At 38.2% G+C, this 19,460-nt stretch overlaps 3 protein-coding genes across 3 annotated transcripts; all 3 read left to right on the top strand.

Annotated features, from left to right (window-relative positions):
• The first annotated feature begins 3,234 nt into the window (after positions 1-3,234).
• LOC104940671 (poly [ADP-ribose] polymerase 6) lies at positions 3,235-10,070 on the top strand. Its single transcript, XM_019260891.2, has 23 exons — positions 3,235-3,409; positions 3,564-3,624; positions 4,098-4,169; positions 5,311-5,405; positions 5,497-5,557; positions 5,664-5,754; positions 5,834-5,900; positions 6,009-6,158; positions 6,241-6,382; positions 6,468-6,599; positions 7,395-7,490; positions 7,604-7,696; positions 7,771-7,896; positions 7,977-8,042; positions 8,159-8,226; positions 8,346-8,394; positions 8,564-8,676; positions 8,752-8,824; positions 9,000-9,069; positions 9,172-9,251; positions 9,350-9,413; positions 9,500-9,584; positions 9,698-10,070. Exons 2-23 carry the CDS (start codon positions 3,622-3,624, stop codon positions 9,792-9,794), a joined length of 1,893 nt encoding a protein of 630 aa, XP_019116436.2. The 5' UTR covers positions 3,235-3,409; positions 3,564-3,621; the 3' UTR covers positions 9,795-10,070.
• A 1,534-nt stretch (positions 10,071-11,604) lies between these two features.
• LOC104940672 (ribonuclease P protein subunit p25-like protein) lies at positions 11,605-12,377 on the top strand. Its single transcript, XM_010757324.3, has one exon. The coding sequence runs from the start codon at positions 11,691-11,693 to the stop codon at positions 12,375-12,377; it is 687 nt and encodes a 228-aa protein (XP_010755626.2). The 5' UTR covers positions 11,605-11,690.
• Positions 12,378-14,109: 1,732 nt separating this feature from the next.
• cox5aa (cytochrome c oxidase subunit 5Aa) lies at positions 14,110-18,174 on the top strand. The gene is made up of 5 exons (XM_010757250.3): positions 14,110-14,295; positions 15,096-15,212; positions 16,992-17,113; positions 17,245-17,366; positions 17,456-18,174. The coding sequence occupies exons 1-4, from the start codon at positions 14,223-14,225 to the stop codon at positions 17,356-17,358; spliced, it is 426 nt and encodes a 141-aa protein (XP_010755552.1). The 5' UTR covers positions 14,110-14,222; the 3' UTR covers positions 17,359-17,366; positions 17,456-18,174.
• Positions 18,175-19,460: the final 1,286 nt, after the last annotated feature.

The raw sequence follows: 19,460 nt of genomic DNA, 5'->3' as shown, positions 1-19,460 counted from the left end.
CGAATTAGATGTTTATTTGTCAAGATCCTACAATGCTTCAGGTGCACACTTATGTCAGGAATTCAATTTTTTCTATATAGTTTTTCATTTATTTATGAACAATTTTACCCTCATTCTATTGTTGCACTATGATCTCTTTCATCACATTGTTTATTTCTTCCCATGTTAGACTTCATGTCATACCAACCAGGCAGGCGAGGCTGCATAATTTGAGCTTTTTTCATGTGCTCAGCTGGGCTGAAACTCTGCCTGCATTCCTGCAGCGTGATATATGACAGACCAAATGCATTCACTTCGAGCTTGATGTACAGTAATAGACTTTCAAAATGTGAAGAAAGGTGCAGTCAAGCTTAAAATTACATGCATGCATGCATGCATGCATATGACAGCTGAAGAGTCAGAATAAGAATCTGGTTGGCAAGCAATGTGAGGAAATATGAGGAATTATGAGAATTTTAAACAATTTCCCTTAATTAATTATTTTTGATTCTGATTTCTGATTCTGAATTAGCATTGGTATTTGGTGCACAACAAAAAAATGGGGAAAGAACTGCAAAAATCAAGAAACATCTGCTTTTGCCATGTGGAGTGAGAATCATATTTCTGTGTTCATGTCAGAAGCAACATGGATGCTTGCAGAGAAACGTAATGCTAGCTGCTAGTATATCATGTATCTATAAAGTGTGCACTATACTCATTCAGGTACAGTAACACATGGCAGACTTCTACCAAAAATAGGCTTGAAACCCCTCCATATATCTGGTTGTCAAAGTATACTATATGTATATATAGTTGAGCCAGGTTAGGCTCCATGTTCCCTAGCATGAGGATCATATTAAGAACATCCTGTACCATATCATAAAATTAGACCCTGTGCCATGTTCAACATACATCCGTATATACATCACTCATCAGTGTTATTTAATACAAACTAAATGTGCAGTCTCAGCCCAAGTGCATCATTTCATCTACTGATTTTTATTTTTATTTTTTGCATTTTTTTTTTTTAGGTTGGGTTAGGTCTAGGTTTAGGTTCAGGTCTGCTCTTCCAAAGAAAAGTCATTGTTTGCTGAACGCACAAATGCTTTAAGTTAACTTTAAAAAACAATCTGAACCAGAAATATGTATTAAGTCTGAAGAGCTGAGATTTAAAATAACTATGTTGTAAAAATGAAAAAGAATGTCTGTAAATGTTTATACCCTGTAAAACTGTTCAACAGGAAAAATAACAATAAAATATACAGCATTTCTTCTGGACCTGCGTGACTATTCTTGGACTGTGTTGTGTGGATGCTGTGTTCCACCAAACAGCAGAAATCTGACTCCAAAACTGGTTTCCACCCACCTCGTGTCCATGTAAGGATAAATGTACCCTGTCAGTCATCTTGTTTTTGGCCTGATTTTATATATACACAGTGCAACAGGTACACAGGTCGAAATGATCTCATCATTTTATTTCACATCATTTTCACAACTCACTTATAATATGTATCCAAGTTTGAGTGTGCTAATGATGCACACGATTCTATGGATGCACTGTTAAAAGAAAAGCTGCAAATTATATCTGTTAGGTCAGACAGCTTTGTGAGCACTGTGGTAAAACCTTAGATCCTTCTATGTACTGAATGTCTAACATTTAGACATTCAGTACATAGTATACATTGAGACACACTGTCCATCTGTGGGTCTATCTCTCTTTCTCAACAACAGCTCTCTCTTGTGGACGGCTGGTTGAAGTGTTTCAGATTACAGGGAGAGTGTGATTGTAAATTTTTTAAAAAGCTCCACTTTAAAAACAACCTCGCTTCCTTCTGCTCTCTGTTCACATCAGGACACAGTAATTACAATGTCAGGTAACAAGACTTTAACTAAGAAGTTAAACTTCAGCTGCACCATGTGTTAAAACTGGGTTTAAATTCAGTGTGTTTCTTACAAATCTTTCATTTTTACAGCAACAAGAAACGAATTGTTGAGTATGTTTGTTTATCTATATATTTGAGAAGAGTTAAATCTGGGCTTTAACTGGTAACACTTGTTCGTTTTGCTGATATCTCTCAGATCTGAAGAAGCCTCTTGCCTGAGAGGTGAAGCGTCTTCATGGATCTATGACCAAGTCCGGTTGAAAGATGAACTGGACAACTGAGAACCTTCACAGACAGTTTGTGTCTGTAATTTATGGAATGCAGTCCAGCTCTATGGGGTATCCTGGTGTTTACAACCCATACCATATAGGTCCAATGTCCCCTGTTCAAATCTAGTTTGCGTTCCTTTATTGCCTCTTTTCTCTGATAATTTCCTGTCTGTATCTCTGTACCTCTCTGTATTATATATGATGTATTAAAAAAGAAAGAGATCTTGACCTCAAATATTTATTTGAGTTTGCTTCTTGATCAGGTGTCTACGACAGATGCTGTAGATATCGTATGAAGCTGTTTGCTGTATGAATCTGATCCCTGTATCATATCACTGTGAACTTACTGTTCATTTATCTTGTTGTTGTCACAGATAATATTACAGTGGGTGTTTCTGCAACAACACACAAACTGCACAATGCAACACAATATAAAAGTTGACAGGTTGACTCATAAAAATGTCTGTTGCTTTGTGTTTGAAGTTTATATACTTATTGCTCATGCGCAGCCTCTAAAATGTCAGTACAGGGGTTGACGATATGTGCCCACCCACTATAAATAAACACTCCCACATAACATACACCCACTCGTGTCTAAGTGGATTACTCCGACTTGTTCAGAGAGGACTTGCACAGATGTATGCAGTCCTAGAAGTGTCTAATCTGGCCAGACTGCAGAGCAGCAGGTGACGGCTAACAAGGGTAACTGCCGATTAAGGTCAGACTGCAGCACAGCAGGAAGACAGGAAGACTAATAAATGCCAAACATCACCCCTATCACCATCCTTCAACTCTGCCACCAGCTAACTGTGTTGTCACCGCAGTTTTAAAGCTGATTCATGAACCTGACTTCCTCCGTCTGGAGGATAGGATGATACATGGGTTTGTTTTTGTGCTTCTCTTCTTTTAGGAATATATCACCAATGCTGTGATAGGATGACACAGGATGGAGGTATTTTAAGAGCACATAAAAAGCCCTCAGGTCTCATGCTCAGACTCTCCCCTTTTGTCTGGACCAGGTCCAGCTGATCACGCTGTCAGTATCTGCAGCCGGTCATGTGACGCTGAAGTCAAGGACTGAACATGTGGGACTTTTCCTGCTGTTCAAAACCAGAGAGGACAGCCGAGCACAAACAGCTAGTCGAGCCAACAAACAGGAATATTTATTGCTTTTGTTGTTTCAGGGTCACGTACAGACATGAGGCACTTTTTGTGGTTATATCTTTTCATTGTTTATTCAGGAGAATATAATGGAAACTCTTTTCTCAGGAAGGAAAGGTAAGGACTTCAGCACCACTGACAACATTAACACATTACTACAAACCACACATACTCATACAAAAAAGTAACATCAATATGACAGCAATAAGTTCAAATATGTATATTGTAGACATAGATTAACTAAACACTTGTATCACATATGTTTGTCCAGCATTGTGTTTAACACAGACTGCTGATGGTTGCTGAAGAAGTGCCAAAGAACTGAACACATGGTGAGTCTATGAGCCCCAAACTTCAAACTTCCCTCTCACATTATACTCTTACTGTAATATCACATAGTCTGGAATTAAGAACTGAAATTATGATGATAAGAATAATTAACTATATAGTTGGTTTGAATTAATCTGCAACAATTTTGATAATGGATCTAGGGTTTAGGTCATAAACTTTCATTCTGGTTCTAAATTTGAATATTTGCTGCTCTTCTATGATGCTAAATTTAGTATCTTTGGATTTGGACACACAAAACAAGACTTTTATTTATTTATTTTTGCATTTTATAGGCCAAATAATTTATTTGAAGGATATAATGTCCTGTACTGAAATGTTCATTGTCTACAGTATATGTAGTGTTATATCCTCTAAAGAGTGGCACTCTCAGCAGCCTGATTAGCTGACTTTGTTTGGGTGGACAGGAGAGATAAGAGGATTTTTTGATTGACAGCTCTTTCCATTAAACCGTCAGGAGATCGAGCAGTGGATGGAAAGCCTAACCGATGAGGACAGTGACACAGAGGAAATCCTGTGTCAAATCCACGTAAGCATTGCTTTGTATATTAGCACAATTATAATGACAACTAAAGAGGTTTTTGATTGAAAAGCAAAAGTTATCATTAAATGTTGGAATAGTAATAACTCCCTTTGGCTCACATATTGTGGAGTTAATATAAACACTTAAGAAATGGTTTATAACACTATAATGAAGCTGTAAGCCAACATAAGGACATTTTCATTTTAAATTATTTAAATGCCAACAATTATAATTTGTCATTTGAAGCATCAGATGTAGTACAAGCTTTACAATGCACTATAACATATCTATGATATATGATTACACACACAAACAAGCAGCTCCTTTATGAGCTGTCTATACACATGTACAGATCATTCACAGGCAGGTTTATTGATGTGTTCAAAACTCATGAAGACATGCTGAGCTTCAAGATTCATTCCTGACCTCAGAAATAGTAGTTTCACAAATTTTACCTCAAGGTCTACTTACCAGAGCGGCGGTGGTGGTTGGTTATCCCCCAGCTCCTCCAGCCAGCATGTTGAAGTATCCTTGGGAAAGATACTAAACCCCAAATTGCTCCCAAAGGCTACGCCATCAGTGTGTGAATGATTAGCTCCTAAACTGATAAGGAGTTGGCACTTTGTGTGGCAGCCTCGGCCATGAATGTGTGTAGTATAGAAGCGTTTTAAGTGCTGTCCATTTACCATTTACTATATTTCTTCAGGGGCTTTTAGCAGCATCCCACAGCCTTTATCAGCTAAGTTTGAGAAGAAAAAAGAAGAGTTCATAAATTAATGAATAAATATGTTGGTAATGAATATAACAATGAATATAATCAAACTAAACACTTTATAAGTTTAAGCTATAATGATATAAAATGTTATTTATTCGTTCTCACAGGAGGAGTTATGCAAATTGACAAATACATTAATAAACACTGTCCTTATATCTGATTATATAAAAACTGTATACTGCCAGTAAAAGCTAAATAGAAATCGAGGCTGAAGTGTTCCCCACACTTTATATCTTAAGAAACTTCTTATCATGGTGGTAATAATCGCCTTCTTCTCAGCCATTGTTGTGAAAATCTCTAAGTGGTTTAATCCCTCGGCTCCCTGTGCTGCTGAGCTGTTTGGACCATTTGTGTTTGTGTTTGTCTCGGCAGGAGAGCTGTGCCACTGACCTGTATCACCACCCTCAGCTGGAAACTGACATAGAGGCAGTCAGGACTTTGTATTCAGACTCTGCCGTCTCTATAAGGTCAGAACATCTTTTTTTATTTTGACCCTAACCCTAAACACAAAAGGATCTCCACTGCTTCATACATCAAATCTCTCCTTTACTCTGCTAGGGAGTATGGGTCAATTGATGACGTGGCTGTTGACTTAAACATAAATGGCAACATTTTGGATGTAAGTTAAGTTTATAATACACTCGATGCAAGTACAAACACCTAACATGTTTGCTGTTGTGGTATCTTGGTCTGTTTGACATGATTACACTGTTTGGTGTCCACAGAAGGAACTGGCCAGGGTCTGGAGGATTAATCCATCAGAGCCAATCGTTATCCGTCTACACTTCTCTCTGTCTCAGTATCTGGAAGGACCTGGTGAGCATCAACAACTCTGCTGCAAACTGAAAAACAATTTACTAGAAGTCAATGTGACACCTGGTGTTTCTCACCGCAGCACCTTCAGTCGAAGTCTTCCAAACATCCAACACAGATCATTTCAGCGTTGGGAAACAACTACAGAAGTGAGTGTTCATACTTTGTACAAAAGGTTCCCTCCACATTGTTACAGAAAGTTATTAGTTCAAAAATGGAAATATAGAAAGTAAACATGAACTCTTTCTGTTCCCCAGTATTCTCACAGTCTTCATAGCTCGGGAGTGGAAACATCTGACCAATGAGAACATTGTAGTCCGACAGAAGAGGAGACAAAGCTGGTTCAGGCCAAGCGGAACCATCAAGAAAGTTCGTGCAAGACTCAGCATCTGCCTTCCCCTATCAAAGTATGTTTCAGTTTAGCAGGTTATAATGGATTTAATATGTTCTTGAGCCTTTATTCACTGTTTTCTCACTCACCATGAGCAGGTCCAAAGAGCTCCAGGAACCTACCATGAAAGAAAGGATCTTTTTACCAGTGAAGAAGCTGAACCGTTTTACGAATCATACAACTTCATACAGCATCAAGAATCCCACAGGAGAACTCTTCACCTACACTCCCAGTGGAAAGGTGAGAGCTCGCTCCTCAGCTAAATACAAAACACACCTCTGTGACAAAGTGCTTAATAATACTGTTTGTGTCCCTTCATCCACAGAGGGTGGCGGTGTCAGCAGTGAAGTCACCTGCACAGCTTAGTACCAAACAGCTGATAGAGCTGCTTTTCTCCTCTCAGGCCATCGGGCACTGTAAAACCACACCAACACTGCAGCATGGCTTCTTGGTACAGGTAAACCTAAATAAATCACGTACCATGTTTAGTCATAGAGGGAATTCAGGATTAAACTGCCCCCAGTTTCATAATCCAGCTTGTACTAACAACTGTTTACGCATCTGTGCAGCAGTGATTTAGTCTGGCACTGAGTAACCTAAGTAGAAGTACCCACAGACTCACATTTAATTTCATCATTTCTGCATATCCCACCATTTGTAAGAATAAAAAAATACCAAAAACTAATTTCAAAACAGGTATTAAATAAACAAATATCTCATTTTGAGTTATTGACTTGTAATGGAACTGTAGATGCTTTTTAGATTTTAGTGCTATGTTGGTTTTAGTAAGTAAGGCATAAGTGCAGAGCGAATAACATTTTCAGAGAGATATATGTGACGAGAGACAAGGATGAAGAAATAAAGTCAATTCTTGTGGGTGAACTAGAGACCAAAACCGTTTTCTGTACCAGGCTGTAAACATGTTTATCTCTGCTGTGAAGTTGGGCATATTAATATCGAGCCTTTTAGAGATTGACTCATTTTATAGCCAGCCTGAAGTGGCTGTTTGAGGAACTGCACTTCCATGTTGGCAGAGGTAGTCACTTGGTTGATACTCGACTGGTTTACTAGTCTTCAGCTTCACAGAGAGATAGCTATATATCTATGAAACATCACAATAATGACAATATCACAACATCACAATAATAATTTAGCTTGGAATATATTTTCATATTGATAATAATATAGAAATAAAGCAACCAGCAGATGTAAGATGGAAAGAAATGTCTAATGTTTTTCGCTGTGTTCTCAGATAATGAGGTATGCTGAGCAGAGAATCCTCACGCTGAATGAATACTGTGTTGTCTGTGATGAGCGACACGTCTTTCAAAATGGCCGTATGTTAAAGGTACGCCCCTACAAAGAAACTGGCTGGTGGTTAAGTGGCTAATCAAAAACAAAACTAGAAATACAGTTGACTGTGACTATATTATAACTATTGTGTTTTGTGTGTGTATCCAGCCAGCAGTTTGCACCAGGGAGCTCTGTTTCTTTTCCTTTTATACACTGGGGGTCATGTCAGGAGTTACAGAAGAAGTTGCCACCGGTGCAGAGGTTGGTAACACACATATACATTTTTATAGGCAGTCTGGATGATCACAATGTAAGACTATGTGTCTACTTCACAGGTAGTTGACCTGCTGGTGGCCATGTGCAGAGCTGCCCTTCAGTCTTCACGCAAGAGCATCATATTTGAACCGTACCCTTCTGTTGTTGATCCGTGCAACCCAAAAACCCTGGCCTTTAATCCTAAGGTATCATCTGAACTAATCTACTGTAATATATGATTTTTAATAATCAGCATCTGTGACCGTTTATTGTTTTCTTGCGACAGAGAAAGAGTTACGACAGGCTGCAAAAAGCTCTGGACAGTGTCTTGTTAGTCAGGAGGATGGCACAGGTAACTCCTACACTGTTTACAAGATTCACATCTGGTTCTCCTCCTCTGAGAATAAGATGGTTTCCTCGACGGGTGCATTAATGTTGGATGTATTAAACAATTTATTTCATATTCAGGGTCCTTATTCTGAGATAAAGAAGCAGATGGACAAAATAGACCCTCTGGCTCATCCTTTATTACAATGGTGAATGACACGTTTGTTTTTTTTACTCATGTTTTTATTCTATTTCATGAACTTATGTAATCAAATTTAAATGTGTATTAGATTCATATCTAGGTGTGTGTTTGTATGTTTGACAACAGGATTTTAGCAAGCAACAGATCACACATTGTCAAGCTTCAACTGAACAGGGTATGACAGAGTAGTTCACAGTTAGACTGTGATATGTTAACAGTGTAGTTAGTAGCAAGTTTTACAGCAGTAGTAATTAACAATTGGCCAAATATTTGATGATATACTTATACTTTTTATACATTTTATGTTATTTTTTTTTCTCATCTATTTTTTTCATGCACAATAGCAACTTAAGTTCATGCACACGCCACATCAGTTCCTGTTGGTCAGCGGCCCTCCATCCAAAGAAGCTCGTTTTAAAACTGCCAGGAAACTTTATGGCAGCACCTTTGCTTTCCAGTGGGTAAAATCTAAAACTAGTCATGTCAAAACTGTATCCAGAACCCCTGCTTCACCTGTTTTCTCTTCTTTCAGTGGTTCCCACATTGAAAACTGGCACTCTATTTTGAGAAACGGGCTGATTAATGCCTCTTATACAAAACTGCAGGTAAAGTATGAAAATAACAACAGGATTTAAATTCTTTGAGTGAACAGATTCCTTTATATCTAATGTAGTTTCATAGTGGAGTCTTTTGAGTTCATCTTGTGTTCGTCTTTTGTCAGATACTGTTGTGTTAAAAAAAAGGTACAATCTCACCTTTTTGGCCTGTTTCCTGTTTCAGCTTCATGGAGCTGCATATGGGAAAGGCATCTATCTGAGTCCTATCTCAAGCATATCATTTGGATATTCGGGTATGACTGCACAATGCTCTGTATACAAATGACACATTTATACAAATATTCTAAATTTAAGTTCTAACATGTTTTTGAATCTTGTCCTTCGTCTTTGTTCAGAGATGGGTAAAGGGCGACACCAAATACCTACCAAAGAAGAACTCATAAAGAAATACAACCATATAAACAAAATCAAACAGGTAGATTTCATTCACATTAGAATAACATTTGCTAAGATGCATTCGGTGCAAGGATATCTTTGTTTTGTATCTCATCATGTTCTCTGTCGTTGTCGTAGGAACAGCCAGGGCAAGCCAGGTTTCTGCAAAACAGGAACCTCAACTGCATTGCTCTCTGTGAAGGTAAACTTCAGATAATACATATACACGATACAAAGAGCCTTGATTTGTGACATTGTTTTCTAAAAGTTGTATTTATATCTTGACAGTGATAACTTCAAAAGACCTTCAAAAACATGGGAACATTTGGGTGTGTCCAATATCCGACCACGTGTGCACACGTTTCCTCTTTGTGTGAGTATGACATTAAGCAGCAGCAACCTTTCTGCTTCCCAGTGTATATTAAAAAAAAACGTTCACGGACTATATTTCAAATTTCTACAATGTTCTGCTTTTGTCTTTCTCAGGTATGAGAATGGCCAAGTGGGAGATGTCCACATCAACACTCAGGAAGCAAACATCCACAGGGAAATTTGTCAAGTTATTGCTTCAAGTTCAAGTTAAAGCTCTGCTGAAGCTTTGAAGTATAAGAAGAAAAAAAAAACATATACTGAGTATATGTCTTAGTTTCTTTGTGGCTAAATCCATTATGTCTGTCTTTTATTGGTTTGCTAAGCCAACATAAAACAATGAGCTGCTAGATATTACATTTTTCAATTGCAATATTAGCTGGATTGTGTCTCATACTTTTTGCCTTGTATGTTAATTTACTGTTGTAATTTAAACGTGTGTCTACCACCAGTGTCATAACTCTGTACTGTAAACATATATTTTATACCTTTTTACAGCACATTTTTTTAAAATAAAGGTTTACAATCTTTTCTAATTTTCTTCAACAGATCAAACACTTAAGTTTACTTGTTAACGTAGATTGCTCAAAGCTCAAAGGATTGACATTCGTGTAATATGTGTGTTGTACCACAAGATGGAAGTGTAACCAATAGCGACTACTCCGAGCTAACAGAGCCAATAAAACCATAACTGTGGTGCTATCATTGTAACTGTGGAGGCTGCTACAGAGCCTGTGTTATACAACAACAACAAGTTATCTGCACATAAAACACTAGATGAGTCATGGGGTGTGACACAAAATGATTATGTGCTTTATACTAAAACAAGCTCACACAAAGACGAAATTGAGAATTTCTGTGGCACGTGTAATAACTCTGCCATTATCTAAATGTTTTACCAATGCACTTATGATGCCAATATATTCACTGATGGACGCTTAACGTGCATTTAATTGACATTCATGGCCAGTGAGTTATTCCTCTGGGGATCTATTGTAATTTGCTCTGATCTCTGTTGAAACCATTGAGGACCACATACAGTGTTTGTGCTCATTGTTCGAGTCAGTGAATATCGTGGGGTGCATACGATCCTGTGAGGCAGAAATGCACCATTATAACAGTATGCTGGTTCCATATGAGCTCCACAGCTGCCTCCTGACCTCTCAGCTCCTTTAAAAAAACACTTCTGTTTGCTTTTGGATGCAGATCTTTTCTTTCCTGCAGGTTCTGGTTTTATGCTTTATTTAAGTTTGGCTCCAAGGTATGACTGTCCTCATAAATGTCACTGATTAAAAAGAGCAAGCATTTTCTGGGTCAGCCCAGCAGGCGTTGGACTAAAGGGAGGAAAATTGTGAACTTGCTGTATAGCCCAAAGGAAGACTTTTCTCAATGACCATATGGCTCTTTGATAGTGCAGAGTTGTCTTGAAAAGCATGCTATACTGTATGTTAATAACTATTTTATTATTTCTAGATATCTTTTACCTCAGTGAGTTGTCGTTTGGTGCAATATCTGTAAAAAAAAAAAAAAGCACATCAAGTATAACAATAATCAAAAACAGTTGAACAGAAGTTCATTCAGTTGAAACAAGTGATTGTTTCAAGTGCATGCCTTGTTAAATCTCATTAACTCGTGTTTATTCATCCATAAAATTCAAGCAACCACATGGATAAATAAAATCTCTGAGCCTCCAAGGCTTTAACAAAAGCTTTCCTCCAAAACCAACAAACTAGATTGTGACAGACATTAATAAATGTTGCATGTGCCTTTAAGAGCACTATGTCCCACTCTACATGTCTCTCTCTGAGCCTCATATGTGTTTGTTGGCATCAGCTGTCCTCAGTGGTGAATAGAGCAAGGACATCTTTTCCTTCACGTCAATGGGATTAGAGGAAGAAATACCCTCTTTATACTGCTGGCTGTCAGTGCTCTGGAGACAAAATGGAAAATGCAGTAAGGACAGAAAGAAGATTACGACAAGTCACAAGTTTGGATTACAAAACTGATCAGTTTTAGTTTCTTAAACTAAATGGACAAGAAATATCAAGCAAAGTGAGGCTGCAGGCTGAGAAATAGCATCCTGTACTGTTATTTTACTGCCTTCTAAACAATGACTGAACCCAGGGGTCAGATGAAGAGTTCAAATGGTGCGAGCAGCACTGTAATGGCACTGCAGTCCGCTTCATCCAGCCCTGGCGTCCAATTTTCGTCTTTGTCTCCAAAACTTGAACCGAGCAACTTCAGGAGAGTCAGCCGCACAGAGGACAGCAGTCCCTATCCCATCCCCGGCTTGGCAGCAGACATCCTACACATGCGAGTGAAAGAAGGAAGCAAGATCCGCAATTTGCTGCGATTTGCAACAGCTCGCATGCAAGGGGAGGGAAACGATGACAGTGGGACATCACTGAGACAGGTGGTCTTCACTGGCTCAGGTCGAGGAGTCACCAAGACCATCACTTGTGTGGAGATTCTCAAACGTAAAGTGGGAGGGCTCCACCAGGTGTCCAAGCTCTACTACAAGACAGTGAATGAGGTCTGGGAGAGTCCACAACAGGGAGCACCAGGCAAAAACATGCAGAGGACAGTCCCTGCTATCTGTATCCTGCTCTCTAAAGACCCTCTGGATCCCCAGGAGCCTGGATACCAACCCCCCGAAACCCTGAGTGTAACCACTGAGGATGTAGAGAGACGTAGAGCTCTGTTCAGGCCAGCTCACAGTCCCTCCTCACAGCACACCGTCAAGAGAGTCTGTATGGATGATTTGAGTGTATGTTCTCCACAAACGTCCAAAGACTGAATGAAAAATGTGAAATATTATATTTACTATATATTTGTTATTTGGTATCTTATTTGTTTTGTCTTTTCAGCATCAGCAAGTTTGCCTGAAATATGAAATACCTCTGAAATTTAACTTTTATATTTTTAATGTTGTGTTTGATGTATGGAAAGTATTCTAACACTAAAGTTAACAATGTCTACAAAGGCTGAAACAATACCTAATCTACCTATAATACTGCATCAATACAAAAGCCATGAAATGCAAGTGGGAAAAATCAATTTCAGTGATCCATTTTCTAAATCTGATCTTTTATTTGAGGGATTTTTTGCATTTGAGAATAAAGTTAAACTTTTAAAGATAAATCAAACTGCTTGTGTTAGTGTTAACAATTTTTTTCACCTGTTCCTAAATTATAAACACAAAAGTGACAAAAAATTTAATCAGACCAAGAAAATCGATCACCAAAATGTTTTTTTCTCACTTTCCTCTCTGAGCTTCCGTACTTCAGCTTCACTGAAAGGTGATGATCCTGTGAATGATTTGTAGCAACACATGTGTATGTTGAAAATGAAATCTGTCTTTTGCAACAGCTTATCTTTGCTATGAAAAGTAATGTATATGTCTAAATAAGTATTAACAGCAATATAAATGGTCACATTAGTAGTGACATATTAGTAATGTTAGAGTTTATTCTGATGCAAAAGGTTAAAAGCACTGAAAGAGTACACGTACAAGTTGGTCAGAGTCACTGTAAATAGAAATAACAAGATTTGCATCAATGTTTTTTTGTTTGTTTGTTTTCTTTCTTTTACTTTTGGAGGATTAACATTTAAGTTTTTAAACATATCACTCTTGCTCTTCTCTTTCACAAGATCATTCAGAAAGTAATATTTTGTGTCACTTCTACAGATAACATCAGAAGTTATGTCCTTAAAGGTTCAAATGCTTCATTATGCCAACCAAAAAAGCCAGTGACAAAAAAGTACAGTACAGTGACAATCCTAGCAGGCCATAAATCATATATTATAAAAATGAAGCTTCAGACCTGATGAAATCTGACCACAAGCCGTGACTGGCGTTCCAATCTGCGTAAACAGACATCTGACTAGAATATGCTGACTTTGACTAATTCTGGGCGTATAGTATTTGTGGTGTTATCTTTGGGTTTAAACTCTATCCACCAGGATGAGTTGGGCAGAATGTGAGACCGACTCAGACACTTCTGATGAACTTTGAGAGTGTCTCTAATTCTCCTTGGCCAAGCGTCACTTTCTTCCTTCCTGACCTCACCATTGACTTTTGACTTCAGCAATTTCTCCACAACAGACAGACATATAGATAGATAGATAGATAGATAGATAGATAGATAGATAGATAGATAGATAGATAGATAGATAGATGCATGAGACGCAGTAAGCATACATTAAATTTAACCTAGACTACAGTAAACATACATTACAATTAACATGTACTATAGTAAACATACATTACTATCAGGAAATCCTGATATCCTGATCCTGATACCTTTCAAAGACCATGGTTTAAAGTCCAGTGGCTTGTTTCCAATCAGTACATTCATGTTGTGCCAGAAGAGGGCAGAAAACATGGTTATGAATATTATATTCCATGTCTGACTTATTCTGAAAATAAAGGGCCCAAATCTTATCATACTGCAGCTTTATCGTCCTCTTCACGTGTGATCAGAGTCAACAATCGCAAAAAAACGTCAATGAACTCCAGTCCGCGCATGCGCAGCACGGCATCGCGTACGTGACGGTTAGTAGTGACCCGCGTTAGCTGCTAGCCGCTTCCTCCCGTGAAGGCACCGCCGGTTCGTGTGACTGTCTGGCTTGTAACCGCACCATGTTCAGAGCCGCCGTCCGACTCTCAGTCTCCGGTGTCCGGAGTTTAACCCGTACCCAACCAGGCTGTCAAGGTACGTTAGTTATCCCGTGAGCGTTGCTCTGTGACTCGGTGTCTGTCGAGGTGAAAGTTGTAACGGAAATCATGTGTCGGCACATTGCGGTGCGCGGCTAACGGTTAGCTCCGCATTAGCTCAGCCGCTGTAACTATCGCTTATATCACGCACCGCGTTTTTAATACGTCAAATTATGTAGACTTTAGTTTAACACTTCCACCCCACACATAACCTGGGTGTGTGCTGCCTTTGACATGTCCCGGCGTTGAGCTCGACGGTGTCCGTGTCCTTGCCGTGACCCGTTGCAGGCTGAGTGTGCGGCCCTGTGGCTGCTAACGTGCTAACTAGGTCAGTTCACTGTGTGCAGACAACTAGTTACTAATATTAATGTTCTTTAACCCTGGAGGTGTTTGTTTGGTACAGGACAGGTAAACATGCATTATTGTGGAGCTGTTCGTGAGTTTCTCATTAAATAATTAGCAACTTAAAGTTGAATTAACTTTTTAATTTACTTTCTGATTTGTGCATCCTCTTTGAATTTAACATAACAAGCACAGTGTTTATTATAGTTATATAATATTTATTTATAATATATATTATATATAGTTATTCAGCCCTCTAGGTGCAGTAGTCAGGTCATGCAAGGACATCGGCATTACATTACTGTACAACATTTGTCCTCTTCCCACTTCCCCCTCAGTGTAGTTACCCTTGACTGTGTTTGCTCTTCTGCATTACCTGACTCTACATGCCATGTAGGTGCTGTAGTTTGTTGTTGATATTTAATAATAATAATAATTGTTTTCATTTCATTGCAGCTCTTTTGGCCTCAAGGGGGTACTCGCATGGGAAGCAAGAGACGGATGAGGAGTTTGACGCCCGCTGGGTCACCTATTTTAACAAGCCAGACATTGACGCATGGGAGCTGAGGAAAGGTGTGTTCATGGGCGAATACACGTCGTCCAACTGTTATTGCAGGAAGTTATCCAGGAAGTTTTCTTCACAAGTTCAGCTAGACAAAGCTAAGACCTAAGAAAGAAAGAAAGAAAGAAAGATAGATGGATAGATACTTTTTATCCAGCATGACACGCAGTAAAAATACATTAATATTAACCTATGCTACACATAATAAAGTTATCCTCTAAAATAAATCTGCGTTTAAATTAAGCCTCTTCAAGGAAGTCGAGCGTGCAAAGAAATGAAACCTGTGCTAAGGAGTTAGAAGCAATAATACAGTGTTTACATGAGTCTACGGGGCGTTTAGTAAAAGTTGAGGCGAGGTTTTATGCCAATGTTTGATTTACAAAAGCAGTGCATGACTGCGACGATGGATTTTTCTGTACTGTGAGATTACCGAAATGCAAACATAAAAGAATTTCACAAAACAAACATGCGTTTATTTCAAATATACATTTCATTTCCTTTTTATTTCAGCACTTTTTAAATGAGCAAACTTTAAAAATCATCGCTGCTTCTGATTAAAGAATCAGGATAAAAGAGTTCATCTGAACAAGTGCCACTCTGATCAGTACAGAGGCCACATCCAGACACGTAGCACCGTGTGGAAAAGACGCCATCCCGTCATTCATTTGAATCGTCTCCAGCCCGTCGATGTTGTGAGGAGGCCAACGCAGAGGACTCAAATATGCTCGGCTGTTGGCAAAACAGAGAGTTACAACACAACATCATCTAGCAGGCGCACATTTAAAGCAATTACTCTATTCTGTGAACTCTATCACCTCACCGGTGTCATGATAAAATGATATTAATCATAAGATAAGCTTCCAGAGTAATTAAAACCTGTGGCAGAGTATTACAAACAGCGTTTTGGTGTCTGATAAGCCGTCAGACACGATCTGTTGCTCGCATTGAACTTCCTGGATTGTGTTTCATCATATCAGTGGTCCCTGAAGAAACACACATTCTTTTAAAGTAGGACAGTCTGAACACACCCTAAGAGGAAAAATGCACAACAAGAGGAGTTTTCAGTGGCTGGAATAAAAAGGAAAGGCTCATTATCATGTTAGAGATTTACTGAAATGGCTCAGGAGGCAGTCCTAGTGGTTGAACAATACACTGAAACATAGTCAGGAAGTAGTGTTGCAACTGTGGTTAGTTTGCAGTTTGAACTTGAGCTCAACTTGTACCATGAAAATACCATGAAATGACCAAAACCAGAAAAGTTTGTCTCACTACTTTCCAATTGTCCTGCCCCTACGCGTGGCTCCGCAGCCTCAAGTTCCAATTGTCCTGCCCCTACGCGTGGCTCCGCAGCCTCAAGTCCACTGGCGCCTCTGAAGATATAAAATATACATATAGATATAAATATAAAGTTTTATTGTTTAAAAGCTTTTATCAAACATTACTCCAGTGAACAGTAAGTTATTGTTGGGGATCTACACACGTGCGCTCGTGAGTATTTTTGGCTCCAGGGTGGTGTATGTGGGATCAACCCAAAATAAACTACAGTGTCTGTGTTTTATTCTAATGAAGAAATGTCATCCAGTAACTGTGCAGGTCTATGCTGCAGATGGATACGAAAATACTCAAGTAGAGTCATTTCATTATTGCTTTGGATCTCTTTTGCAGGATTTATTTACATTGGGAATATAGAAAGAGAGGAAGTGAGTGTATCTTGTACTAAGTGTTGATTAGAAAGAGAGGAAGTGAGTGTATCTTGTACTAAGTGTTGATTTCTGTTCTCTTTCTTCCAGGAATGAACACGCTGGTTTGTTACGATCTGGTACCCGAGCCAAAGATTCTTGAGGCAGCACTGAGAGCCTGTCGGAGGTTAAACGACTTGGCCAGCGCTATCCGAATTTTGGAAGCTGTGAAGGTGAGAGAGGGAAAAAGCAGGTGTCTGAGAGTTTGGTAATAATTAAGGGAATATTACCAACCAGCATCCTCGCAGTTGGTAGTCATAAGTTAATGATTAATTCTGGTTATACCATTTTGTTGTTTCCTAAGGATAAAGCCGGCCCTCATAAAGACATCTACCCGTATGTGATCCAAGAACTGAAGCCGGTTTTAGAGGAGCTTGGCATCTCGACACCTGAAGAGCTCGGCATTGACAAACTGTAGATGAGCAGGTATTAAAACTCTTTAATGAGTCATGTTTTTTTACCCCTCCAGGTTGGTCATAAGTTAGTAATCTAACAGACGATTTGTTTTGTTTCAGATCAAACAACGGCGAATATCCCCCAGACAAAGAAACCTTGTACTTACATGTTTGCCTCATATAATACGTGTGATATTTAATTTGGCCTTTATTAAGTTCTTTTGCTTGTAAAATATTGATGAACCTAATAAAGGAAAATGTATCTTTATTGAGTGTCACAAGTATGTTTGGGATATTTTAAATAGTTTTAGTGCTCATTGAAGCAATACATTCACAATAAGTTGCTTTAATAGAGAGCAGAGCATCACTTTACAGCAGGGGCCTTCAACAGAGCTGTCAGAGAGGCGGCGCAGGGACCCCCCTACCACTGCTAAATGTGTTGCATATCAAACTGGGCCTACAATAACATGTATAGAGATCTTTCACAAAGTCATAGGTAGCCAATCCTAAATGTTTCTTTCACAAATAGACTGATTTAATATGTTAGATTGATAAATATGTCTAAACTATTAAGCATTAAAAGGGAAAAATGTCACTGATCAAACAATAATTTGGCTGCTCTGAGAACCACCTAGTGGTGGTTGTTGAAGACCCAGGCTTTACAGTGCATGTTGCCAGGGTGTCTGGATGATTTTGTCAAGAGTCACATTTTGCCACCAGGGAGCAGTGTGTTCACATGAATGTAAAAATCATTTTACTGTATTCAATCTATATTACATCTGTTTTCGTTTCAGGGAAAATGTACATGCTGGTGAAATAAACTTGTTCAAATCACAAAATGGGTGATCTTGTTGTCAACACATAACTCTGCCTTAGTGATAATAAATGTGACACCTGGAATTATTTTTAAGAGTTTAGAGTGGCCTTTACAGGATTTTCTGGATTATATGTATGTGGAAAATGTTGGATTATTTTAAAAATGGCATGTTATGATCAAAAAGTCCTTTCTTGGGGTTAACAGACAATTTACAATTTATTTTATTATTATTAAGTAGTATCAGTAAAAACCTTCAAGGGAAACCCAACAGTGTCAAACTAAACTGTAATCAAGGTTTTGTACACGAGTGCACTTTTTCATGAAATTCATGAATTTGACTGCTAGAGTGAATAATTACAGATTTATTTCTCAATTTCAGTGATGTTTCTGCTTAATGATCTCTCAGGAAAAAAAACATTTTAATCTTAATGAAAGCTCAGCACAAACAACAGCACACCATGGGCACAAAAACAAATCTTAACTACTTCTTATATAAAAAAAATAGTACAGTACACTCACATTAAGTATAGATACACATAAATACACATTCACACACAGACATGAGAACATGTCTGGGGAAAAAGGAGACTCATAAAAAAGGAAATTACTATAATATCAATTTTAAGAGAAAATACTGTGTTTTTGTTGTTGTGTTTTTAAGGAAAAAATAATAACTAAATTAGTGTCCAACCTTATAACCCAAAAATGTCAGACAGCCAGCTTTCACCAAAGAAAGGTGTCCAGATCCTAAAAAAAAATTATCTTTTCACATTTTCACATTGAAAAACAAAACACAAATAACAATGACATGGCAACAATAAATAATGCACGTTAAGGAAAACAAAAACAAAAAAAACGTGTAAAATGATTTAATACAAAGAAACAGAATAAAAATGAAATGAAAACAAACTAAAACTAAAAGCAGTGGTGAAGGTTTTAAGCTATTGCAATATTCTCATCCTTTAAAAAATCTTTGATAAATTGTTTCATTTTCCTTCTAGTATCTGTCAGTATTTCTAAAGAAATGTTGAAATCTCCTTCAATCATAACGGCACAGAGGGCATTTTTGTATTTTTGTATTCTGGTTTGAAGAAGTCTAAAGTCTGTCAAAAATGAAAATGTAACTCTTTGGCTGTATTGTTTACAGATACTGTGAATCAATAAAAAATGTATTATTTAAAATTTATATTATTATTTTACAAAAAACTCTGTCTTATGAATTACCCAGAATGCGTAGCTTCGCTTGCTGGTAAACATTCGTACCTACCATTTAGAAAATTGCTTGCATTATACTTTCCCCAAACGACT

The sequence above is a fragment of the Larimichthys crocea genome, chromosome XXI, assembly GCF_000972845.2.
Source record: "Larimichthys crocea isolate SSNF chromosome XXI, L_crocea_2.0, whole genome shotgun sequence".
Taxonomy (NCBI): domain Eukaryota; kingdom Metazoa; phylum Chordata; class Actinopteri; family Sciaenidae; genus Larimichthys; species Larimichthys crocea.
This window is presented reverse-complemented; position numbering and strand designations above follow the sequence as displayed.

Excerpts from the sequence above, each read along its gene's own strand:
- LOC104940671 (XM_019260891.2), top strand. Across the intron at positions 7,897-7,976 it reads CCCTGGCCTTTAATCCTAAG|AGAAAGAGTTACGACAGGCT; the intron begins GTATCATCTGAA and ends TTCTTGCGACAG. Across the intron at positions 8,227-8,345 it reads GCTCATCCTTTATTACAATG|GATTTTAGCAAGCAACAGAT; the intron begins GTGAATGACACG and ends GTTTGACAACAG.
- LOC104940672 (XM_010757324.3), top strand. The coding sequence starts at position 11,691 with ATGACTGAACCCAGGGGTCAGATGAAGAGTTCAAATGGTGCGAGCAGC.
- cox5aa (XM_010757250.3), top strand. The coding sequence starts at position 14,223 with ATGTTCAGAGCCGCCGTCCGACTCTCAGTCTCCGGTGTCCGGAGTTTA. Across the intron at positions 14,296-15,095 it reads TACCCAACCAGGCTGTCAAG|CTCTTTTGGCCTCAAGGGGG; the intron begins GTACGTTAGTTA and ends ATTTCATTGCAG. Across the intron at positions 17,114-17,244 it reads GAATTTTGGAAGCTGTGAAG|GATAAAGCCGGCCCTCATAA; the intron begins GTGAGAGAGGGA and ends TTGTTTCCTAAG.